Source organism: Poecilia mexicana, unplaced genomic scaffold (genome assembly GCF_051168715.1).
Source record: "Poecilia mexicana isolate PSO_F unplaced genomic scaffold, ASM5116871v1 scaffold_2, whole genome shotgun sequence".
Taxonomy (NCBI): Eukaryota; Metazoa; Chordata; class Actinopteri; order Cyprinodontiformes; family Poeciliidae; genus Poecilia; species Poecilia mexicana.
The window spans coordinates 50,393,498-50,415,252 of NW_028263371.1; the positions used below are offsets into that span (position 1 = coordinate 50,393,498).

General features: G+C 37.7%; 1 protein-coding gene across 4 annotated transcripts in view; it reads left to right on the forward strand.

Moving 5' to 3' along the window:
- LOC106919072 (neuropilin-2-like) overlaps nt 1–21,755 on the forward strand; it is a 115,926-nt gene that overhangs the window by 14,935 nt on the left and 79,236 nt on the right. For all 4 annotated transcript variants that reach the window (XM_014989225.2, XM_014989226.2, XM_088002286.1 and 1 more), the window contains exons 2-3: nt 3,072–3,252; nt 19,336–19,517. In XM_014989225.2, coding sequence (XP_014844711.2) covers nt 3,072–3,252; nt 19,336–19,517 — 363 coding nt within the window. The remainder of the gene's footprint in view (nt 1–3,071; nt 3,253–19,335; nt 19,518–21,755) is intronic.

The window sequence follows — 21,755 nt, forward strand, 5'->3', positions numbered from 1 at the left end:
TTGGAAACAGATAGGAGATGGACGGGATTAGTTGGTTCTTAGAGTGAGGGAGAGGGAATTAGAGAGATCCAGACTGCTGATCATTAATTGTTAGCAGGCAGAGTGAGGCAGACACCAGGTACAAAAGCCAAAATGTCAGTCATGTTGTTTGCTGACTGCTGAAATCTGATCTTCTCTCTGAACTTCTCTTGCTTGAGACTTAAACAGTTTATATGTATCAAATCCTGAGTTGGCCTGTTTTTTTTTATTGCAATACATGAATGAAAATGAATCTAATCACTATTCCTTATGAATTATAAACTGTATTAATTGCATGTAATGGTGATATCTGGTTATGTGTTTATGCTGTGCCTTATGTGTGCATGTCTTACTCCTCTCAGAGATGGTTTACAGTAGCCAGTCTATTAATAGCTTTAAACCATGTTGTATTCTGCTGAGCAGTTTGGCTTGGCTGTGCTAGCCCTCGCAGGACAGTGGTGATAAATAAAACGTCATAGCACAGAAGGCCTGATGGTGGCTTACACAGCCTCCTCAGACAGGCTCTGCTCTCTTCTACATTTCTCCTGGAGGCATGTCTCGTGATGCGTATTTAGCCGTGGCTCAGTAAATAATGAACTATGTCAGGAGTCCAATTGTGAGTTTGTTCTCCCGTTCTCTGGAAAACAGGACATTATTTTAGGGTGTTGCATACCAGCCAAGTATTTTCCCATCAATCAGCCAGCACTGGCAGATGCTGTTTTCATTTAAATAACCTAGTCCGTCGTGGCCATCGTTTTCCCCAAATATTTACAGAAAATCCATCTGCTTTTTTGCAGATACAGCGATTTCTTTTTCCACTATTATTATTTGTTACTGCTTAAATAATGTCATCTTTATGGTTGCTTTTTTCAAAACTGCAATCAAAAAACATTTTCCTTTTACTTCCTTGAGCAAGCACTGGTCAGAATTTAAATCCTTACATGACATTGTGATTATGTATACTGCTTTGTGAGAAGAGAGTCTGTTACTACTGTTTTCTGTTACTTTATTTGTGCTATTTTAAATTCTTACTTAAATTTAGAGGTCTAGATTAATATTTCCTAATGTTTTCTGGCAATCTTTTAAATATTTTCTTTGGTATTTGTGTGCTTTTTGATTGTTTTAATTAATTATCTAGCTAATTTCAGAGTTTAAGTTCACAATGTAATGTTATGTGATGTAATAAAACAACACAAAGTAGTGTATAATTGTGAAGTGGTGAAAAATAGGCAGAAAGACCTTACTGTAATTCAACTGCACATTTAAAGTGTACGCCGTAAGAAATACTGTTCCAGTTTGTGCCAAGCCACATTACACATGTGTAAAATAACTCAAATGAGACCAAAATCAACCAGCAAAAGTAAGGAAAGCAAAACTTTGTGCTTTACTCTAAATACCTGAATATGTTGGTAGCAGCATCATGTTTTGCGGATTTTATTCCACAGGGACAGGGAAGCTGGTCACAGATGGTGAAAGAGCTCACTGACTTCAATAGTGTTTAATGCGGCTAAAGTTTCAGCAAAAGGTGACTCTCAAATCATTGTGTCAGGGGATGCAAATTCAAATGCATGCCACACTTTCCAAATTTTAGTTTGTAAAAAAAAAATGCACCGTTTTCTTTCCACTTCAGAAGTATGCACTTATTCTGTTTATCACAGATAAAATGAAGTTTGCTGTTGTAACATAACATTAAAAAAATTTAACTTTCTTGTAAGAAACTGTAAGAAGGATGGAGCAAGAAATTAGTAAAAGGTAATGGTCGTGAAAAGCAAATTAATAGAAACCTATAATTATATTATAACTTACAGTTAGATGTCCAGAGCTGAGAGTTTGTGCAGTCAATCAAAAAGAGCAGCCACCGTTTTAGTACAACAGAGCCCATACATTTCGTACAGTAGAGTTGTGTGTGTTATGCTGCTGGGTGAAAGAGATATGAATGTGTTGCCCATCTGTGTCAGATTGAATCTGCAGCTGTGAATAAGTGCCATTGTTTATGACATGAGACAGACATATGACTGCTGACAAGTGGATCCGCTCTGTGACAGTAACTGTGGCTTCTGGAGGGCTGAGTGTGTGTGATGGCAGGTCTGTGTGTCATCATGAACCACAACAATGCCTCTGTTCATCAGGTTGTTGAGATTCTCAGTTTCTCATATCCGGTCTTTATGAACAGATCTTTTATTTTGATTGTTCTCCTTGTTTTTTACCCCAATTACAGATAAAAATCAAAATGAAGAAATGCATTTTTGATGATAATTGTGTTGATTCATAACAAATACATAACACTGACCTTGATGGCACTTTTTTCTGCTGATGTCAACTTTGAAGTGCTATTGAGAGCGTCTTCTAAATTTGTTTTCCTTTACTTTTAATTTCTTTCTTTATGATTTCTTCTAGCATCTGAAGCACATTTGTAATAAACATTGAGATAATAAATTATTTTAAACTATTTTCATATTAGCACATTTTAGGAAAGGTTAGACCCTTTAATTAGAGACACAAATAATTAATAGACTTATGATTAATTGCCATTTAATGCTTCATTGGATTAAAATAATTCCAATCGATTAACTAACATCAGTCTTGTAGTTTGGCCACCGTCCAGCAGATGGCACCACTTGTCATCCTTAAACGATCCAGAGACAGAAATAAAGATGGCAGACTCATGCCAGAACGAGAAACAGAAATAAAGTCAATTGTGGGATGCAGAATGCACTTCATGCGTTTCTGTTTTTAAACATGAACACTCGACAAACTCCTATAATTTCACCTTAACAGCGCTCATTCAAGAAATTGTTAAAATATATTGTGTTTCTTGTTTTAAATTCAGCATATTATGAAAGGTTTAGCCTTTTATTTTGTGGAAAGATGATTTACTTCTTGATACAAGACAAGACCAAAGTTTTTTTTAAGAAAATGGCCGCTTGTCAATTAATTGTTGTCACCAATCTTTAAAGTAAGATCTTCCTATAAATACAAATAAATAGAAAGATAAATTTCATATATTTTTTTTTCTGATGTCACTCATGCCTCATCTGTTTCCATTCACCCAGCCTCTGAGCCATGCGGCGGAAACTTAGATGCCACATTTGCCGGCTACATCACCACCCCTGGCTACCCGCAGGAGTATCCACCCCACCAGAACTGCCACTGGGTTATCACAGCCCCGGAGCCATCGCAGCGCATCGTCCTCAACTTCAACCCACACTTTGAAATGGAGAAGCTGGACTGCAGGTGAGAGAAAAACACGCAGATGATCCTGATGACTGACAGACAAAAGGCTTATAGAGAGAAATATTGAGAGTGAATTGGTTTAAACAGTGGGGACATTTAAAGTTGTATAAGAAACTACAGTGAGTCTGAGTTTCTTCTTTCTGCCTGCAGCTTTGGGTCTCGCCTGTTTCTCAGTGAGAGTTGCTGGTGAACTTCAGCCCACTCTCCTTCTGTTTCTCTGGCTTTCACTTTGCCATAATAATCACTTTGGGACCTCCCTCGGCCCCCTGTCTCTAATTATCAAAGTCTAATTACGACACATTTACTGTTCCAGCAGGCTTTTTCACACTTTGGCTGCATTAAAACAGATTAGAGGATTTGGTGTTCGTCACGTTTTTGGGCTGTTTGGCTTTGGTTGCACAGCGAGGCCGACAGGAAGACGCCATTAAATCAAAATCAAGCAACCAGCAATGAACGCAGGCTGAAAGATAAATTGTTGAAAATTGCATTGTTGGACTAGAGTTTTAGGAGGCAATCAGAAATCATGTTAACTCAAAAGTCTATTTCTCAAATAAATAACTCATTTACTCACAGACTGTATCATGTTCACCAAATAAAAGAACAATAACTGAATTTGGAGTATCCAGCTGGTTTCATTTTTATTTTTATTCTTTGTGCTTTTTTTGTCACATGTTGCACTATTCATCAAAGAAAAAGAAAATCTTTTAACTTAGGAGATTTCTTTTTTGCACATTATAAAATAGTCTAAAAGACAAGGACGTTAACATTAGCAAGCCAATATTGACCTCTTTCTAGAAGAGGAAGTTATTTAATTGCACTTAGACAGCAAAATCCATATCCATTTTTTAAATCTTAGCCAATTTTTGTGGATCTTACTCATATGTTTTGGTAATTTTCATGTTGCAGTGGTCAGTGTTGCTTCAGCTTTAATATTATAACAGATGATCTTTTTTCAAGCAGCCTTTGGTAAATTGATTGAATGTCTGTTCAAAAGCTTTATTCCAGTAATCTCATCCTTGTCTACATTCTCTCTGCTTTCTCTCTGCCTTTGTGTTTTCCATGTCTCTTTCTGGGTGTACAGCCATGCACTTTCATATTAACAGTAGCAAAAATTGGCTGCAGGTTCTGTGACATTTTGTGGTTTTGTGAGATTTCTTTTAGCATCTTGTGGTTTGCTCTCGGGGCAACGCTGCTTGTGCTGCAAGGTCATGTTGGCATTTGATTATTGCAAGACTTTTTTCCATCAGTGCGACGGATGATTTCAAGTTATTTTGAGATAAGTAGAAATCCATTAGTCAGGCTCATTACTTGTTACAATCTGAGATTCCTAATTTACACAGATTTTTGATCTGGTACTCGGGAGTCAAAAGCACACAATTCTAAATGTGATTTTTTTAACAGAAAGCCTCCTGCAAAATAAAAAGAAATTATTTAATCATGTGTACCTGATGTGATACATCTTTGTTTGATTTTAGCCATTTTAGGTAGAATAAAAATGGGGTTGTATTAAAATATTCCTCAACAAAATATGCATTTTCATTATATTTTACAAAGGATTTTATTTTACTGAAAATGTATTCAGTTTTTATTATTTGGCTATGTTAGTTTTGTTATAACTTGTTTTACATTTTAAATTTCCACACGTTTAGATCTCTTAAAATCACATGCACACTTTCATGTGGTGTCTTTACGTTTTCATGTAACTGTACACTGTTGCTGTTCATTTGGCAAATGTCTCACTGCAAAAACAAAAAAGCTTGCTGAGTAATTATTCTCTAATTTCTAACGCAAAAAGACAAAACTCACTTACAAGAAACGTTTCAGCAAGATATAGGAGATTGTTTTGTCAATAATTTCTTAATATTAATGAAAAAGTTACATTTATCTTGCTGAAAAGTTGCTGTGCTAAGATACTAAGTATTTGGTCTAGACACTAGACCAAATACAGTACTTAATAAAATTTTGTGTTTTTGCAGCAGTTGTACTGCCATCAGTGGAGGATTAATATAATTTTTGTGACATGTAAAAAATAACAGTGGTTTGGAGATTTTCAGGGAGTCTGAAACTTACAATAATTAGCTAAGTAAGTTAGCATTCACAAGTGGTAGTTCAGTGTGGTTTATTTTGACCAATATTCTGTACAACCTCTTCAAACTCCTTTGCTGCATCAGATGGCAAACCTCCAAGTCAATACTGAAAGTAGAAGTTACTGCAGACATTTTAAACAATACAAAATTGCTGATTCACTATATAATGGACCTGGAGAGGACAAACTGTGCACAGCTGGTGACATTTACAAGATATCTGTGGACCTAAAACATGTGAAAATCGTAAGTGCCACAAGATCTACTGTCTGCAAGTTCTTATCTCTGTGGCTGCCACAAAATGGGTGAATGCTACGCACAGTAGAGACAGACTTTTGGAAGGCAGTGTGTGTAAAAAACTGGAAATGTAAACTTTCTGGCACAGATAGCAACAGAGAAAAATACAGAAATACACATATAGTAGCACACACGCTTACTTTTCCAACCTCAGTCTGCATTTCCGTGCTTTCTCATCCACTTATTAACATTTCAGCCGTATTAATTATAGATAGGTGAATTCTCCCCACTCAGATGTACCAAAATCATTCAGACATTTCTTTCCTGGGATTGAAGCATCAATATTTTACTGGCTGTCTGTTTGTTAACAGCCAGGGAAGTAGAAAATGCCCACTGTGCTTTGTTCTGGTTTGCTTTCCCACAGAGCTGTGAAAATGAAAAACATACTTCTCCCTTTGTCTCCAGGCTCTTGGTATTTCTTTGGCTATACTCACTGTCCAGTTTATACAGGGGATTTCTCCATTTTCCTGTCTGGATTTTTCTCCATATCTCCCCTCACCACCTCCTTCCTCACCCTCTTGACTTATCTTGTGCCTCACTCCTCTCAGATCCATTTAAGGTTCAGCCGTTTCCCACGAGAATGAAATGTAGCAGGAATAAGAAATAACATGCTCTGATTTTTTTTTCTTTTTTTTTAAGACCTGATCTAGCCTGCAGAGTGAGATATTTGCAGTGTTGCTGGTGCCCTTTGGTGAGGAGCTATTTAGGTTTACAAGCTCCTGGCCCCGAGTGCGACTTCATGAGTGTGTGTGTGCCTGAAACTGAGCCGTTGGGTTCAGAGGGCAAAAAGAAGCAGGAGCTGTTGGTGTTTGCTTCTATGTAGGATGTACATACATGGTCATCCACTGATTGTGAGCAACAACCACAACACATGTAACACACGCACACACACTGAGATCAGTGTGTTGATCTTTTTTTATGTCTCTGGATGTCTCTTACATTTGATACTGCTATAAAAACACAGCATATGTTTCTTTTCTCAGCTTCGGTGAAAACAGATAAACTGTTGTTAATCTTTTCAGAGAGTAAAAAACAAACTCCTCTAGGGACAGAAAAGCAGACTGTGTCTGCAAACAAAGGCTGCTTTATGAACGGCCATATGATTCATCCTGTCTCTTCCTGTCATGAAAAATATAAAAAAACAACCTCAGGATTTACTACCATCCATCAACAAGCATGCTGTCATGCATCAACAACTGATGTACTATTTACTGTGATGAATATTATAATCTACTATGGTCTTGAGTTTTCTTTAGAGTTGGGATTTATTATACAGAGACTGTACCAATTTACCAATCTCTTTTGGATTGGTAAATTACATTTTGCTATTAGAAAAAGTGCATAAATCCAGTGATAGAGGGCAAATTTCAGAATGTCATGTGAGTGCTTTACTGTTGAGATGTTATTTCACCCAACTTAAAAACTTCTGAATTTCCAAGCATATTTTGCTTGAAAAATATGCTTATTTAGAGACAATTTTTTAAAATCATTCATTAAAATAAGTGTCATATCATTTATTTTAATGAAAGATTTTTAAAAATTGTCTCTAAATGCCAGATACTAAGTGACTCCTGATCAGGACATCTTTAAAAATGATCATTAGGAGAAGAATAAATACTAAAGCATAGAATCAGTCGAATCAAACCTGCTTGTAATGAGTCATGCTTTCTTCATTGTTGCCAGCTTTCTTGTCTGAGTTTTAGTTCCTCGGTAAATCCCACAGGCTCCTGCACCGTTCGATTAAAGTGATCCTTAGACTGAGAGACCTGCTCACAAATTGCTTTGATTGAGCTTGTTCATTTTAAATATGCACCGTCTGCACAGCATCTGCCAAGTTACAAAAACCAAGAGGTGGTGCACCTGCCAGAAGAGCACCACTTAGTAATTATAACTTCTGGTGTATGCTGCTATATGCTATGTCAAAAGTATGAATTCCTGCAGTTTCTGTACACTGTTTCCACTTACCTTTCAAGACAGGTCAATGCTTAAATCTTAGTCACGTACATTACCGTAGTATGACCTTTCTATGGTATAACCTTGAGTACATACTCAGTATTATGGAATTTACACATAAAAAATGAAAATGTCAAACATTAGAGCGCTCTATTTAAAACTAAAAGTGTAGGAAAAAGTATTCATATGGTTAGATTAATTATCTTAACATATTGTTTAGTTATTCCAGATATGCTAATATCTGTATCCAGTTGTACTGTTTAAGTAATAGTGGTTATTGTGTAGATTAATATCACATTTTAGTATTTTGTTCACATTTTGTGCAAATACATAAGGCGATAATGGTTAGTAGGGCAATCTGCTCATGTATCCCAGTCTGTTGTGAGTAACTACAGTTTTTAAGCTGTATTTTTGTAGTAGGAGCAACAGGACCACTCCTTTAAAAAAAAAAAAACATGACTGTTTAATATTTCAAAGAGCAAAATATTTATTTCTTGAAAAAAGTGTTATAACCATCAATCAGCCATCTACCTGGCAGTATGCAGCAAAGAAAGAGGAGGGGCATTGTTGTGTTGCTCTGTACATTATGCCATTTATCTGGCATCTAATTGTTGGGACTTTAAGCTAAAGGAGCAGTATGATGTTTAATGTTTTCTAAAGAGACATTTTCTACAGTTAATTTAACATTGCTGATTTGGTGATGACTTGATATTTTACAGTTATTTGGCTCATAAACCGTCTTAAGTTTGGTTAATTCCTGCTTACCAAAAATCAAGTATCCGTCTCTAAGTGAGCAAACTTCTGTTGTTTGATCATCACTTTGGCCACTGCACCTTTTAGTATTTCTCCCAAGTAAAAATGTCAGAGATTTGCTCTTTCAGTTTTAGTGCTTTCCATTTGTTTTGAAGAATAGTTTCTTGCTGAGGTGAAACATTTCTATAAATGATGGGAGAACTTTTGGGACTTCTGAGGTAGACACATGCAATCTTCCTTTGGGTGTACAGAATGAGAATTTACGGCTTTGACTCATTGGTTCGGTTGTTTATCTCACATGTTCCCCCATACCTCGCTGCACTGCTCTGTCTCTGAAAACAAGATCTCAATTTGGAGTATTTGGAAAGCGCTCGCACACAAACACAGACGCACACACAGCCGCTCGGAGAAAAGTGCAGCGTCAGGGTCCGCTGAGAGCAGGCACAAATTATCCTGACAGATACCTCCTGTCGCTCTGTCTCCTCTCCTCTTTCCTGCTGGCTCTTTCCCCCCGTTCTCGCCCCTAGATTCATGTCCCCGCTCCCACCCTCGTCACCGTTGCCCAATGGATTCCATCTATCATCTTTCATCTGCTCTTGCAACTTTGCCCATCTCACCTCCTTCGATCTTTCTCCCCTGCCAACCTCCCGCTTTCTCTGTCACCTCTGCTCTCCTGTTTTTGACCTATTTTTGTTCAATTTACTATGTGTGATTGAGCCTAATTTATCTCCTTCTTTCCACCCCTCTCCAAGCTGTCGGTCTCTACTATCAGCTGGTTTTTGATGAGCCAAAATCATCATTCAGCATTCAGTTTCAGAAATCAAGGACTGCTAAATACTACAGTCTTTTCCTAAGTCACATCTCTGTTTTTTTCTTTCTAGTATTTCTATTTGCATTTCTTTTTATTACATCTGGCTTTTTTGACCTCTATCTTCCTCTTCAAAAAAGTAAATGACACGTAATGTCATGATGGCTGACCATAAAGTAATCACATGCAATCAAGGCCAAGGATATTTTTGGTACTAAAGTCAAGTCATGCTTTCTATAAGCAACATACGCAGCCTTTTGTGACGTGTGGCAAGTAAAAACAATATTGAGTAGTACTATGACAACTATTTTCCACATTAGTTATGGTTACAACCTCAAACATGTTTTCCAATAAACACAGAATAGTTCAGAATTTGTGAAGTGAAAGAAAGACACCACATGAAAGGAAAGTGTGGGACCGTTTTTACATTTTAGTTTTATGTTTTGCCAATTTTCCAACGTTTTTCTTGGCAAAACAGCTAAAGCTCAGTCATATTGGACAAAGAGCCTTTGTGAACATCTATTTTAAGTTTTATCAAAGACTTTTTTAATACTTGACTTAATCTAAATAATTTCATTGCATCTCTGGCTGTATTTTTGGAGCCGTTGTCTTACTAAAAAGTAATTCTTCAACCTGGTCTTAAGTCATTTTCAGTCTCTAAAGAAATTCTGCAAGAGTTTCCTGTAGTTAGCTCCATCCAACTTTCTTCAGCATTTCTTTTGCTGAAGAAAGTGCCTCCACCAGGACCAGATTTGTGAGCTGCATGTATCACTGTAGCTCCTTCAGGGCTACCATAAACCTCTTGACTACTCCAGAACTAAATGCTTTCCTTCTCTGGCCAGCGGTTTAAGCACTTTTACCTCATCTTGGTAGATTTGCAGCTCTGCTGTATTTTATTTATTTTTTTCATTGTCAGACAGATTAAACAGTGCTAAGGTAGGATTTCAAAGCTTTGGAGGTAGCTTCAAAACCTTATCTCAACTTTTCCACTCTTCCCTTAATCATTTAACTGTTTCTTGAGCTTCATGATGCCGTTTTTCTCACTAACATTCTCTGAAATCCTCTCAGTCCTTTAGAGCAGTGGTCCCCAACCCGGTCGGTGGACCAATTGGTACCGGGCCGCGCAAGAAGTTATTAAATATTTTTGTTTCATGTATTATAAAAATCTGGAGGATCTTTTATTTTGAAAATCCTATAACCGGATTCTCTCAGTTACTTGCGCGCCAACATTGAACCCACAAGCAGCAAAATGAGTAAGAAACGGATCAGATGTCTTTGGAAAGTTTCTTTGCAAAGGGGAAAAGGCCCAGAGAAGAGATAGGAGGATGGATTTATCCCGGACCGGTAGGTGAGTCCCACATTACAAGCCGCTCTGTGTAACATGCGGCGACCGGCTGCTAATGAGGCAATGAAGCTTCAAACTGCTTCGCCACGTAGAGACCAAGCAGGCTGTGGATATAAGCAACACTTCGGGTGTCATTGTCTCCATCACTCCCAGATGGGACCGTCTCGTTGCAGAGAAACAAGCTCAGGGCTCCCGTTCGTCATTATCGTGAGTTAAAATGTTCACGAAAGTAAAATGTTCGTTTTTGTTGCGAATCTGTATCTTATTTTGAAGGGATATATAAACGTTACCATAGCGACCAGAGTCAGAGAGTTTGGGCAGTGGTCGAGAGGAGATGAGTAGAGCTTGTGAGTCTTAAGTCTGGTTTAAACGGCAAGATTTAAGAATTGTCGGCCGATTCTCCACACCACACGAACCGATTCTAGTCACGAACATCCCGATTCCAGAGGATAATCCAGTAAAACCCCCAACATAGCGGGAGTTTAGAATAACCAAACACAGATGACGATGTAGAAGCAATAGTGACAGTTTGTGGACTAATTTTAAGAGATAAAAGATGTAACAAAAAGAAAAGGCGGTGGATAAAAGACGGCGGGAGCAGCCGCTCTATTTGCTGCACTATGATTTGGAGGCGACTATGTTTTTTCATAGTTAACATTTTTAACTGAATAAACATAAACATATATAATAACGACTTTTACATATAATAATAAACATTTCCACATATCATCTCCGATATCCACCGGACTTATTTTCACCACCAGTTTTTCACAGTTGCGTGATGTCAGCTGTTTGGGATTCCCCTCTGTTCTTACGTCACCGCGCTTTCTGATTGGCTACCTGTCACATTCAACAGGTTGTATTCTTGTAGCCAGTCAGGGAAAACCCCACAGGCTGCGTTAAAAGGGCCAAGACAACCCAAATAGGGGATATTCAGGATTTAGCGGGAACACTAACATGCAGCTTTATCTGACTAAATACATATGCACACCACACTTTCAAATTTGTGGAAAAAAAAAAAAAAAATCAAAACAAAACAAAAATCTGTCATTTTCTTTCCACCCCTCTGCTTTGAGTTAGTCTCTGAAATAAAATCCTAATAAAACTCAGTAAAGTTTGAGGTTGGAATGGGACACAATAACATACAAAGTTTAGACGGTGATGAACAACCTTCAACAGGGTAAGTCACTGTAAAAAGAAGTTCACATGCAGTCAGCAAAAAAAAAAAAAAAAAAAAAAAATCAGCAAAGCCTTAGAGCTTGTTTTTTACTCTGCCTCAACTTTATGCCAGATTTATTCTCTCTTCTGTGTGTCTCGTGTAATATGAGTCACATATCAAATGTGAACACCGCTGTCTGCAAATGTAGAAATATTTTATCACACATGCAGACACATCTGGCTGGCAGACAGAAGCTGTGCAGACTTGACCAAGAGAAGAGTGAGAAGATGGAGTGATGTGATGTGACACTGGCCTCCGGGCAGAGCGGCAGAGAGGAGAAAGGTGGAGGGAAGAGAATGCATAACAGAGGGAGGAGGAGAGAGGAGCAGCATGTGGAGTGACAGTTCGATTACCAGCTGTGGGCATTTAGCAGCTGCCTGCATGTTTGGATTAACATCACTGTGACTCTACCAGCAGGAGAGTCAAACATCCAGACAAAAGTTCAAAGAGGCAAAGACGGTTTTATCACACTGTTTTGGGATGGAAAATGTAGGAGATCACTACAGAAAATGAAGAGTTTCAGTCTGTTTACCTGATTTTGAGGTTAAAGCGCCGTTATTGGTAAACTATCATGCAGTGACTACAACAAGTGCTTACAAAGAAATGTCAGCTGTTTATTTCGTACAGCTGGGGTCAAAGTCTAATTGGTGTGGTATTTGTAGAGACAGGTGTATTCATACAAAAAAATAGATCAACTAAAAAACATTAGTCATATGTTCAACACATGAAACAGCTAAAAAAAAACAAGACTTAAAACATGTAAATATAAATTTACATCAAGAATTGCAATAGATTGCAACAAAAATTGACTAAAGAAAGATTTGCACTGCATTAAAATACAACTATCTAGGTGTGAAATCTGAATTTTAAAGTCAGGAACTAAATTTCTGGAATACAAATAAAGCCATATTTTAGTACTGGATGGTAAAAACTCCCAATCTTTAAGCCATTAAACTGCAAAGATGTGCTCCTCCAAAGGTTTCTACTGGGGTTCTTGTAAATCGGTGCAGTTAGGGCTGTAGGAGTAATCAGCTTAATTTAATTACTGACTATTATGTTGTATGAGAAAATAAGTTTGGTCAATGTTGCCAAAAATGTGGTGAAATCTAAGCGTTTCGAACATAATTCAATTTAAGTCAATGAATAATAGAGTCCATCTTTGATATCCATCCATCTGTCTGTCCAAAAACAAAACAAAAAAAATCCCAACAACTTCGCACTTGTTGATTCAAGTGATGCCATGTTGCAGAATAGATTTGATGATATATTAACCAGTAATGTAGTGACTTTAAATTATGCATTCATACATAACCTCCTTCAGGTATTGTTGGCAATAATGATAATACCTCTGTGGTGATTTATGGATGCTCCCTGGAGCCCTGAAGGTCTACCTGATCAATGTCTGCTACTGTAATAACCATATGCATGTTGGTGTGTGTGTGTGTGTAGGTGTGCGTGTGTGTCAGTGAAGGACTGATCCTGGTCAATGTGTGTTAAAACCATAATGAGGAATCGATTAGTTGTCCTGGAGACTATGGCTGGAAACATGCATACATACTTCCCCCCATGCACTCATACACATCGTCCAGCACTAGGCAATAATAGACCTATTACCTGATATCAGTGAAGTCGGTCGCCCTGCTTGCTCTCTATTACCTGCTTCACTGACACACTTACAGCTGCTGCTTTAAGTCAACGCAGGCGTATGAATATATTGTCTAAACTGAAAGCGTGTGTGAGTCTCATTAATCAGAACACTTCTCAGTGACTGATTTATTATTATTTATAGGCATAAGTGAGAGCATAATTTCATATTTGGGGCTTTGGCTTTCAGAAATATTAGATATTGTGACTATGGACTCTGAGAACCTAAATAAAAATCTACTCTGATAGATTCAATTTGTGTTTTGGACCTAATCTTCACAATCTGCTACTGAAAACTGCTTGAACACTATCAGATGTGATTTGTAACACATCGTTAAATTCCTCATGGGTTGTTTTTGCTCACAGAAGCGTCTGGAAATGCTAAGAGCTTATCCTTTCCAGCTTGTCCTGTGCTGTCCCCTCCCTCAAAAGTACCGGCAGAGAGTTTTCAGAATCAGTCCATGAGCTGTCCTTCTCTGTACTTTGCTTTTAGCAGCACTGTCCAAGTGGAAATCTGTGTTTGAAAACAAGGTTTGGTTCACATTAACAAAGAAACAAACTTTTTTTTCCACATCTTTTTAAAATCAATCTGGAAATAATGGGCCTGTAGTCTGAACATAGCCTTCAAATCTCCTGATTTTTTTTTCTCTTGGATTGCATCCACGGTAAAATAACAAGCATGCATAAGTGAAATGAAGAAAAAAATGAGAAAGAACTGCAGAATTACAGTTTGTTGTGGCTTACAGGCATCGTCGCTTTTGCAAGAAGCATCTGTTGGTGGTCAGAGGGCTTGGCGGAAACTAGCAGATCTATAATTTCTTTCCTTTTTCTGACAGAGAGCCAACAGTGCAGTTTTGGTTCTCTAAGAACAATCTTAGAATATCCCTTATGGCTAAATTTGCACTCTGACACTCACATGACTAAAGCAGAAGTGGTACATACACTATGATTTACCCCAGATGTTCTGTTTTAGGGAATCTGAAATTCCACATTTGACCTGCTTTTGTTATAACCAGTATTGTTAGGGTGTGTATCAGCTGATTTCTTCAACTTTTTAAGTTTTTCTGAATTTTATTTTATGAAATTGATCTCAAACGGTTAAGCCATTACTGCAAAAAATATGTCCTTAGTTGTAGGACATTTTTGAATCCAGACACAGAGTAATTATGTAGTAAAGATGTGTTTAAAAGCTTAAAATAAGGGGGTTTATTTTGGCAGCAGCATAATTTCACACTGAAAAATTGAGAGAGCAACCTATAATTTGAATGAAGAAGAACAGCCATTGGAAATTTAGCTTTCAAGAAAATCATAAGTGGCATAATGTAATTATTGAATATACTATTATTTAAAACAAATGTAACTGAAACATTTGTATCTTCATTTATCTATTTTTTGAAGTTAATTTGCATATCTTTGAACATATAATCAATAGTCCATGACTTTTTCTTTCCCCGACAACATGCAGTTGCCTATTTCTGACAGCCACTGACCAATGTGTAGGACGAAAACCCCAACTTATTTAGTTGCCACACACTGTCAGGTCAACGAAGTGAAAACATTTCCAACAATCACTACAGGAGAATAACATCACATCTCCATAACAGCCATTAGGTGTTTAGGAAGATTTAACTAGGACAGTTTTCATTGGTCAAATGAGAGTTTTAATTAATTTAATTCTCATCTTTACAAGTATCTTAGTAAGGTAGTCTTTTTTGCACATTAGTTTGTTTTGCCTCTCTATCATCACCCTGATATGGACAACAACAACAACAACAATTTGATTTAAGTCTTAGAATCCAAACTTTTTTTTATCTGACTTTTTTTTCTTAGAATTCTGACTTTTTATGTCAGAATTAAAAGAAAATTACCAAAAATGATCAAGTGTCAATGCCAATTATGTTGTTTGTACATGAAAATAATCACTAATAATCAGGGCTTCTTCCTTGTTATAGGATTTGTAAACCTGCATGTTATCTACACTGAAATGTCCCGTATTTATTAGGCGGATTTGAGTTTTAAGACTAGAATTGCCTGATGGTGGATAAACAATTTAAACAATTCTGAATCTAAGAAAAGAAGAACTCAGAATTCCAGGATTCAAATAATTGTTTATTTTTTATTTTTTCGGTGGCCCAGATCTTTTTCCATTCCCTGACCTTTAAAAATACAGGAAGTGTGAAAGTTCATTTGACAGACTTTTATGAGCTTTCATGCTCTAAAAAAACTCAACTCAATTCCACAAACACAGATGAATAGATCTCCAAAAATCCAAACTGTCACACCGGTTCAGACCTTCTCTGACAGTTTGTTTTGGATCTAACGTGTATTGTTTCTCCATTTAACGTGAGAATCACTAAAAACCTTGCTACTTGTTTTCAGTAGATTAATTTTAGGGGAACAGTGTGGGAGAATCAGATTTGAAGGTCTTTGATGGCCTTTGGCAAGTCTCGGTACATCAGGGATTGGCTACAGTAGAGTATATTTGGGGAAAGAAGAGCAAAAAACGGGAGCGATGATGGGATTTAACAGTTTGTTAGAAGCAGTGTACCTCCCACGCATGCATGGATTGGAAATCTCAAACCCCTCGGAAGAACCTTGTGTAAAACCACAAGCTTTGTTTGCATCAGCATGAACAGGCTGTGTGAATGGAGGTCTTAGAAGTTGTTGGGTTTTTGTTTTTTTCTTAAAGGCATAAATTTAAAGGTGAGGATGACACTTGTCCTTCTCTGCGATGTGTAGAAGACAGTGTGGATACAGTCAAGTGAAAGATAAATCATAAAAGAGACATATTAGGCAAAATTCAAATTTTTTAAATTTTTGTACTTCCATGTGGATCTCTACTGCTTCTAAAAACAACCCAACTGTTTAAAAAAGTCATTAATTTTTGGTGTCTAGAAAATGAACCATTTCAAAAACTTTTGTAATGTAATGTGACAAACTAGCAGAAACTGTCTCTAACCTAGCAACCCCACTTTTATCTAGCTCGTCACCTCCCAAGCTGAACTGTGGCATGTTTATTAAGATGGTTTATACCTCTGTATGCGATGTACAATGGCTGCTGGAAAAGACAAGTGTTTTGTTGTTGACTTACCATCCAGAAACCTCTTGCTGCATTCTTGTTGGTTGTGCAGGAGGCTCCAGGTCTGCTTTTCAAAGAGGCATGGTTGTATGATTGTGCATCTGTTTGCAGCCATTTTCATGTGTGAGTGTAAAGGTTGAGTTGGGCGGTCAGCAGCAGACTATTTGGATTTAAAGTGACAAAAGGATCCAAAAAGTTAATTCTGAAATGAGTCGCATTTCAGAACTGATCAGATTAAAATTACATTTTCTGAGAATGATTTTGTGTAAAAAATGTTATGAACATGTTTGATCTAGCCCATCCTAACCTGTTCAAGGAAGCACAATAGGCCACCTTTGAAGCTCATTGGCTATAAGTTTTGCTTTTGCACCTGTAGACGGAACTAATATTATGTGTTAAACAGCTCAAGATTAATTTACAGAAAAACTAGAAAAAAATAACACGCAGCACACTGAAGAATAATTAGAGAAGGAGTTGTCATTGCACAAAAGAGGTGTGGGTAGCTGTCACGACAATGAGACGTTGTTTTAGGAAATATATGACAGGAGCTGTGACACACTCACTCACTCACGCACCCACTGCAGAAGCACACACATGCATGCACAGTGACAGTCTGCACCATAAATCTGATGGTGGGGTGAGGGGGGGTTCTGCCTGAAACATGGTGGGAGGGAAAGAGGTTTGTGACCCTCATCATGTTGGGAGGCTGCTCACCTGTCAGATGAGACACAAAGAGGAGGATGATAACAAACAGAGACTCACGCACAGGTAGAGGCACAGCTAAAACATCTATTCTTGGCTGCATGTTAGAAAGTGATCAGTGATCTGGTGGGTTTTTAGTTCACGCCGGATGTCTGTGCTGTTTTTCTGATATGACAGGAATGATCACTTTATCCATCCGAAAATGTGAATTTACCTGTCATGCATAAAAGAAATACTACTTGATTAGAAATAAACAGTAACATGTATTGCTTTTAGTGTTTTCTTTCCCATGCATATTAATGTCAATAAAGGTAAAGCTGCATAAAATACCTCAGTTTTCAGTCATACTTAAGGGATGACCTAATATTATTGTCCCAGTAAAATATATTGTTTAGTGAAATTATTTAAGTTCAAACTCAAAAGTGAACAAATACAGAAACGTTTCTGCCATGTAGTTATGTAATTGGATAAAATGGTATTGAAATTGAAAAGCTGGGTGAATACACCTTTGCTCATTCCATAAGATTTAAGAAAGCATGTATGTCTCTGTATGTCTGTGAATGTCTACAAAAGGATCACTTTCAGAAGTGTGCTTATCTCGAGCAAACAGGTCAGTGAGACCCAGTTAGTATGTGAAATATTATAATTCAGAAGAAGACGGTTAGAAAAAGATATTCCTGCACTTGAGTTTGGTTTGGAGTTGAGTCATGTGGTTCTGTATCAGAAACGTCAGTCTTTCATACATTCTTACATGTTGGTTTCTTAATTTTTCTCCATATAATTTGTCATTTTTTCTATTTCTAGTTTCTGTGTTCTTGCAACAAAATGGTGCTCAATATATACATTTTAAAAGTACAGCTGAATGACATTAAATGCTGTGTATGTTTATTTTAGCCAGTTTCTGTATTCTCTGATTCAACCAGAATTTTTGCTCAGTGCTTCAGATTGCTGCTCTCTCTCTCTCTCTCTCTCTCTCTCTCTCTCTCTCTCTCTCTGCAGTTCCAGATCTAGCCTTCGGTATTAAGTCAACCTAAGCACTTGGATTGTATTCAGTCAGATTCTTGTCATAATATTTACTTTTTAAGAAGTTTTGTCAGGTGAAAAACTCTTCTCTATAGGATGCATGACATCGTGACTTCAGTATGAAATGTTGTATTTGAAAGAACTACTCAACTTTTTTGGCTCTATGAGACCAAAGTACAGATCTTTTTGTTCTGACTGTAGTTTATTTTCCAATCTGGTCTGAATGGCATAAACCTTCTAACTAAGGTTTAACTCTCTACTCGCATGTCAAACTCCAGCATAAACATGTTTGCCTCTAAAAAAGGGGAGGTGTGACAAACGCCCGTTAACAAATAGCGAAAAGATTAACACCCTTTTCATATTCATGTATTTTTAATATGTGTGCAATGTGGCAGCAGCTTACCATGAGCTTAACTTTTATTATCCAGAGGCACATGATACCTTCATATGGTGAGTCATTTTAATGACCAGAGTTGCTGGCGGATGATATTTTTAACAGCAATAAAGTCATAAGTAGCTCTTTAACGGCGCAGGAATGCAAGGGTGCACAAGCTTCAGTAAAATGTGTGAAGATCAGAGTAGGAAAAATGATTCAGCACTGATGTGGTCAGGAGTGATTGGTATGCTGTAAACAAGCATCCAGGTAAAGTTCACCCCAAACTTTTTGCTTTAGTTTAAGAAAAACCCTTAATTGTGAAGCAATGTGTTTCAGTTAGAATCAAACGTTAAAGCCTTCCTTTATAACTCCCTCCAGGAATTTATTCCCAGGAAGCTATTTTAGAGGCAGGCAGGTGTGTCTTTGGTATCCAGACACAGAGGCAGCACTCCTGCTGTGAGTCCACAGATAGACCTTAACATTTGTTGTCAAAAAACATGAAAGAAACAGGAATAGAAATAGATTTCTTGTCAGTAAAGTCCTTTTATAGTAGAAAACAATTCCCAGCATCCTGTCTGCTTGCATTTATTGAGAGTTCATCTTTCATGGTGTTTTAGAATGTACTTTTAAATGATAAGCATTTTTTCCCCCAACAAAAGAGCACCTAATGTTTTAGGCATGAGCAGTGATAGTTTGGAGTTTAATCTGAAACTTTATCCATCCATCTCCTCTTCATGGTAACAGTCCAGTTATTCCATCTTAATAGATCTGATTTATCAGGACACGTTTGTCTTTGGCAGGTATGACTATGTGGAGATCCATGATGGGAACTCGGAGTCAGCCGACCTCCTGGGAAAGCACTGCAGCAACATTGCCCCTGCACCAATCATATCGTCTGGCCCATCTCTTCACATCAAGTTTGTGTCGGACTACGCCCAGCAGGGGGCGGGTTTCTCACTGCGCTATGAAATACACAAAACAGGTAAGTCAAAGCTACCTAAGGTTTTACTGAAGCAGTAATCCAGGGCCCTGTTTTTTTTTTTTTTTTTACAGTACAACTTTATAAATGTACTGTAATCTGCATTAGTAAAAAGATATTTTTCTTAGTGGATAGGGGACTAAAACTGGCTTCTGCCCAGGGCCCTACATCCTTGCAAATCTGGCTCTGCCCACCACTCCCAAACCATGTTAGGCATTAATCATAAGAATGGTATTAACACACATTTATGTGAATAAACACAGAAGTTTTATTTTTGTGGAAAATAAACAAGGAAATTTGTCTTAAATTGTGTCAAAATATTAGATTTTTTTAAAGGAATTTCAATTTTTCAGTCCAGAGAAATGAAGAATCCTTACTGTAAATTAATGAATACAATGCATCTTACAAGAGGCTATCATAACAAGCTACAAGGGGACTAAACATGCTTCATTAGGTGATCAGGCCTTGTTTGTCTCCCTGGTGTAAATGGAGTCAGAGGGAAGGCATCAGGAGACACAGCGGAGGACCCCTGAGGGCCCTCCAGCATGTCCAGGCAGGTCATTTCTTCACATCATGACACTTAGTGTGTGTATAAAAGTGTACGTGTCTGACATGGCTCCCCTTCACGCCACCATGGGTCAGCTGAAGCGAGACCAATTGAGATCAAGGGCAAGTGAGACACAGAGGCGAGCAGTGGCGGCCTCACAGCCATCTTGTCCCGTTCCTTCTGAAAGCATTCCTCACATACCGGCCTAATTGAGTCCTGAGCTCCCGTTCCCCTGAGACCCACCCACACACACAAACACACACACGCACACACAGAGGGCTGAGGTTACTAACACAACACGTGTGGTTGTTGGTGTTTCTCACTTGCTGGCACCAACCTTTTGGGACTTCTTGAGCGCATTTGTATAAGTGTGAGTGTTGTTGATTCGTAAATGCAGACCTGATGGACTTTAAAACGAGCCTGGTGTCAATATTCACACGCCCCAAGAAAAAGAACTGAAACAAGAAAGAAACGACAATTTGTAAATCGGCTCATTTAATTTGAGCGTAAAATTTTAGTGTAAAGACTTGCTGATTTGTTTCTATGCTGCTTGCTTCAAATTGCTTGTCTAAGCATATTTAGTTTGTTTATTAATTGTTTAGATCATTGGCTTTATTGCTGTAGATTACAGTCATATTGCAGGGAAGAATGACATTTTCATAAATAGGTTTAATAAGATTTGGAACAAGTTTGTCTGTCGCTTTCTAGTGTCTTGCTTGAAAGTACATTTATTTAAATAATATCCCATATTTTTAGCTCACCATCAGGAGGGGAAACATGGTGTTTACAGGATCACTGTTTATTCGTTTCTAACTGTAGAGCTTTGTGTTGGTGTCCGACCCTCTCTGGCACCGATGATGGAGCCATTTGGAACATTCAAGCTGTTGCCGCACTGCTAACAGGATCTTGTTTTCCTGGAAGGTGCAGCCGAACGTCTGGTTGTGTGGGTGAATTTTGTTGGAAATGTATGCCAGTCGCAAATATTGTCCAGCCTCACCGTGAACCATTTAAATGTAAAATATGTTGTCGTGTCTTGGTCCACTGTGGATTTCTCTTAATATTTTGCTTCCAAGAATCCAGCTCTTCAAATAAAGCTGTATTTGTCAATAGTTATTGTTTTTCAGAAGGTTTTGTGGGCTTCTAATGAAATTTCAGCACAAATAGTGAATAATTGTGTAGTAGAAAGCCTGCAAAGTCTGACTTGCATTATTTATTCATCCTGGGGGTGAGCGATTTGAACTTGAAGTATTAGCACAATATCTTATGGTAACAATACAATAAAAGTGATACAAACTATTTATTGCTACATTAGTCTGATTCATGCAACTCCGCAACTATTTAACCATGCTTTAAGATCTATCTCTATGGAATGATGCTCTCGTTGAAAGAAAAAAAAAACGATGGAGAAAGTTGTAAAAGTGACAATCCTGACAATAGTTTTGTGTGGTTTTAATCATCATTAATTAGAATTTATTGCGACAAAGATAAATCTGAATTAATATGACAAGAAACAATACGATAAATTCCTACTCCTAAATTCATAGATAAGGCAAGGAGGCATTAATCAGAGAAGCAGTGAGGAGGCACAGGGTAACTGAAGAGGAACTGTTCAGGTGGGAGAATGTTTCGATAGGACAACTTTTAGTCACGCATTCAACAAACATGGTCTTTGTGGAAGCATAGGAACAAGAAAC